Below are 4360 nucleotides of genomic sequence, written 5' to 3' on the forward strand. Positions count from 1 at the left end.
TATGGTCATCTGTTTTTGCTTCTTGGACATGTTTAATGTTTATCTGTGGCCCTAATAATTAATTAAGTATGTGTTTTGGTAATTTTTTGTTTTCTGATTACCTCCAGGAAGATGTGATCAGGATGTGGTCTTTCCTTTTCACTCTCCTTATTGCTTAATTGAGAGTAACTTTTTTGGGCCTCAGTTGGGTTTGGGCCTCGGGTGGGTGGGTTGAGTCTAGGGTGGACGGTTTGGGCCTCTGGGGGCCTGGGCATCAGCGACCGGGCTGCAGGAGGGTTGGTCTTCGGGCGGGTAGTTTGGGCCTCGGGCTGGTGGTTTGGGCCTCTGGCAGGCGGTTTGGGCCTCAGTGGGCCTGGGTATCAGCAGCTAGGCATCGGGCAGCTTGGGCCTCAGTGGGCGGCTTGGGCGGATTGGGCCTTGGGGGGCCTGTGCCTTGGGGACCGGGCTAAGGGTGGCTTGGGTCTCAGGGGCACTAGGCCTTGGCGACTGGGTTACGTGGTGGGTTGGGCCTTGGGGGCCCTTGACCTTAGCCGCGACGGGACTGTGGACCTCCTGGGCCATGAGGTGGGTAGGCAATTTGTGCCTTGGTTGGGCCTGGGCATTTGTGACCAGTCTGTGGGCGGGTTGAGCCTCAGGGCAGGCCTTGGCCTCAGTGGGAGTATCTGGGCCTTGGGAGGGCCTTGGCCTCAGTGGACGGGCCTTTGCCTTGGGCGTTCCTGAGCCTCAGCAGCTTGGCAGAGGGCTGGTCTAGGCCAGGGCAGTAGAGGGCTGGGGGTAGTGGCTGCAGGGAAGTAGTGTCCATATTTGATGATGTAAAAAATGCTTCTCTCAGTCTCTCTGTACCATAGGTACCCCGAATTTCCTGATATCTGCGCCGATATCCCTCTCTATTTGTTCGGCTTTGTTAGTTTATGCTTCCTTTTCTCTGGAAATGCAGCCTTCTGAGTGGGATTGCTCTAGCCCTGCATTCCAAGGTCTGCAGGGGGCAGAGGCACTCACCAGTGTGGGCACGGAAGCGGGAGCTGCGTGCAGGCAGGCAAAAGCTCAAAATGCCTGCAATTCCTCAGCAATTTGATCTTTCAAAAAACGAGTTCAGAATGTTGAAATATAAGATCTTATGTTTGTTCAAAGGCTGTCTGACTGCTAGACAGAGGTTTCCTATGTACGATTCCACCCCTTTTCCCTGAGACTGCCAGACCTGAGCTGCCTGGTCAGGGAAGCACCGGAAGTCCTTTCTCTCCAAGGTTTCCACTTTTAAAGCCCAGCAGCCCCCATACTCAGAAACACGGGGTGCGCTTCCAGCTGATGACGGTGTTTCCATCTCTCCATAGGATTTCCTGCTGTTTGGGGCAGATGTTCACTACGGCTAACGTTGTCAGGGATGCGGGGAGCTGTCAGCTGCCAGAGGAGGGCTTGTCATCACCAATACTGACAGACATGTGGAGCCCAGACATCTTTCTCTAGCCAGCCCTTTCTAGGTCTTGACCAAGAGGCCCTTGTGAACTCTTCTCAACCCTCAAGAGCTAAAGCTGCACAGACAGTTCTTCCAGTGATTGCATTTCTGTTGTAACCACAGTATTTCTACTTGTCCTCATACGTGTCCACACCAAAAAAACAAACAAACTTTTTTTTTCTGTAGAATTCTTTGTGTTCATATTGTTTCTTGTGTTGTGATCATTCATTTATTGTTATTGTTGTGAACTGCCGTTGAGTCAGTTTTGGCCCATAGAGATCCAGTATAGGGTTTCCGAGGAGCAGTTGGTGAACTTGAACTGCTGACCTTGCAGTTCAAACAGCCTTGCTGTCATGGTGCAGTAACACACAGTGCCACACCATTCATTAGCTATTACCAATATGGTGACAGTGTAAATATGTAGCACAGATACACAAATATATAACACACCTCTTTTTCAGTTCTCCAATTAATCTCTTGAACCTATACTTACCTATATTAGTAGATGGAGTGAGTCGTCCAAATATCACACGATTGTAGAGTGGGTTTGTTCATGGGCTTGCTGTTCCTGTTATGACCACATGGTGTCACTTTTGTGTAGTGAGTCTGTACAGCCCGTTCTCTTGTGGAGTCAGTCTTGTAAACCCTGAGACAATTGGTCCTGCCACTAGTACAGTGTTGCTGTTCAACAGCTGTTTTGCACAGCCTGTCTGACCTGTTCCACACTGGAGGTCTGTGCTCTCCGACCCAGGCTTTGTTCCCAAAGCAGAAACGTGGCCCAGAGATCAGAGGCTATTGTGGTTTCCACTCAGTCTCATCCTTGACTCTTCTCCATAACTCGTCAGGCCCTGATCACCAGCCGAGACTCACCTTGGAATTTGGTGTGTTTCTTTGGTGGGAGGAACATCAGATGGGGCTATCTCAGAACATGCTCCTTAGAAGTGAGATGGCAAGACTTCAGCTCAATTAACGTGGGGCCCATCACTAGGAATGACAAATCACTAGAAAAGTCCATCATGCTTGGTAAAGTCGGGGGTCAGGAAGAAGGACTGACACACATCAGCCAAAGCAAGAGACTCAAACATACCAGCAATCAAAAAGATGGCCCGGAACCTGGCCAAATTTCACTGTGTTTGATATAAGGTCACCAGGAGTCAAAGCTGACTTGGTAGCAGCTAATAATAATAGTGCTGAGCTTCAGATGGATTGAGCAGGCATAGAAGGCCTGAGCATCTGACATTTGGGCTGAGACCAGAAGATGAACACCATAACACCTCAAGGGCTTGAAGCAGGAGTTGAGGTGTGAGATGACATAACACAATTTCATTTTAAAATTACTTTGTTATGAAGTCTGAGAGAAATTGGATAGGGCAAGATGAAAGAGAACAGGCACAAATTAGAAATCTGTTGCTGTTGTTCAGAGTTCAACAAGGGCTGTGATCGTAAAAGAAAATGGATTGAAGCATTAGTAAGGAAGAAAAGCAGATAAAAAGTTGTACTTGTTTTTGTTTTAAGAAAAATGCATGTGTCTCTGTTATCATTGATTTTCTGTTAAATAGAAGTAGTGCCCCTGATGCCACATGGGAAAGGAGGACACTGATCCAGCCCCCACAGGAGTCAGGCACAACTCTTCATTTAATTCTCATCGATGTTCACAGCACTGCCAATACCCCACAGTGGGGATTGTTCACCTTTTCTATTGAGTCCCTTTCCCCAGACCACACAGCAGTCATCCCATGATGTTTGCGTTCTACCAGCTGCCAAAAGCTTGCCTGTTTGGCCTTTGGCATGTTTAAGACATGTTCTGAAATGAGTCAAAAGCTGTACAATGAAAAAAAAAAAAAAAAAGGCAAGAATAATTGATGCATTTGGATTGTGTTGTTGGCAAAGATGTTGAATAGTCCATGAACTGCCGAAAGAGTGAATCAGTTAGTCTTAGAAGAAATAAAACTGAAATGATCCTTAGAAGGGAGGATGGCCAAGCTTCATCTTATCTTAGGACATTGTTGTTGTTGTTGTTATGTGCCATCGAGTCGGTTCCGACCCATAGCGACCCTGTATAGGGTTTCCGAGGGTGTAAATCTTTACGGGAGTAAAAAGCCTCATCTTTCTCCCACGTTTCAGCTGGTAGTTTCAAACCTCTGACCTTAAGGTTCACAGCCCAATTTGTAACCACTACGCTACCAGAGCTCCTTAGGAAAGACCAATCCCTAGGTAAGGACATGATGTTTGGTAGAGAAGAGGGTCAAGGAAAACAAGGAAAATCCTTAATGAGATGGATTAATTGGCACAACAGCTGCAACCATGGGTTGAAACATATCAAAGATCATGAAAATAACAGAGGACCCAGAAACATTCATTCTGTTAGGAGTCTGAGCCAACTTGACAACAATTAACAACATATCCAAGACAGGCTTGCTGTATGCCATTAACGAAAGTGGTGCCCAAGTGGAAGGAATAAAACTCTCTTTCTCATCTGTCCACCAAGACGGTGAACCTTTTTCTAATTTACACAAAGGCTAGCAGAGGACCTGAATAGGAAGAGAAAAGAAGTCAGGAAGCTGGAGGGAAGACAGCAAGGGGAAACACGTGAGGTTGAGAGGCCTTCAAGGCTAATAAGAATTCTGGGTTTTGTTAAAAAAAAAAAAAGAAGAAGAAGAAGAGAAAACACTGAAGAGCTTTGAGAAAGAGAATGACACAATTCTCTTCACAGTTTTATAAGTCCCCTCCTGGCAGCTGTGAGCAAAATAACTGTTAAGTACGGGACACAGTCCTGCCTTCCCACACTCTTGTCTTCTTTCCCAGCATCCTCTTTGGAGATAGTAGACCCCCTCCCACACCTACTCTTTCTTTTCTAGAACATTCAGGCAGTCCCTGCTGTACTCTCTATAGAAAAATGAACAATGA

At 46.7% G+C, this 4360-nt stretch overlaps 1 protein-coding gene across 1 annotated transcript in view; it reads left to right on the forward strand.

Moving 5' to 3' along the window:
• The window catches only part of BPI (bactericidal/permeability-increasing protein), a 39467-nt gene extending 38097 nt beyond the window's left edge, over nt 1-1370 (forward strand). Inside the window, exon 15 of the mRNA XM_006874738.1 lies at nt 1332-1370. Within this exon, the coding sequence (XP_006874800.1) occupies nt 1332-1370 (39 nt within the window). The remainder of the gene's footprint in view (nt 1-1331) is intronic.
• The last annotated feature ends 2990 nt before the right edge of the window (nt 1371-4360 follow it).

The sequence above is a fragment of the Chrysochloris asiatica genome, unplaced genomic scaffold, assembly GCF_000296735.1.
Source record: "Chrysochloris asiatica unplaced genomic scaffold, ChrAsi1.0 scaffold00296, whole genome shotgun sequence".
NCBI lineage: Eukaryota > Metazoa > Chordata > Mammalia > Afrosoricida > Chrysochloridae > Chrysochloris > Chrysochloris asiatica.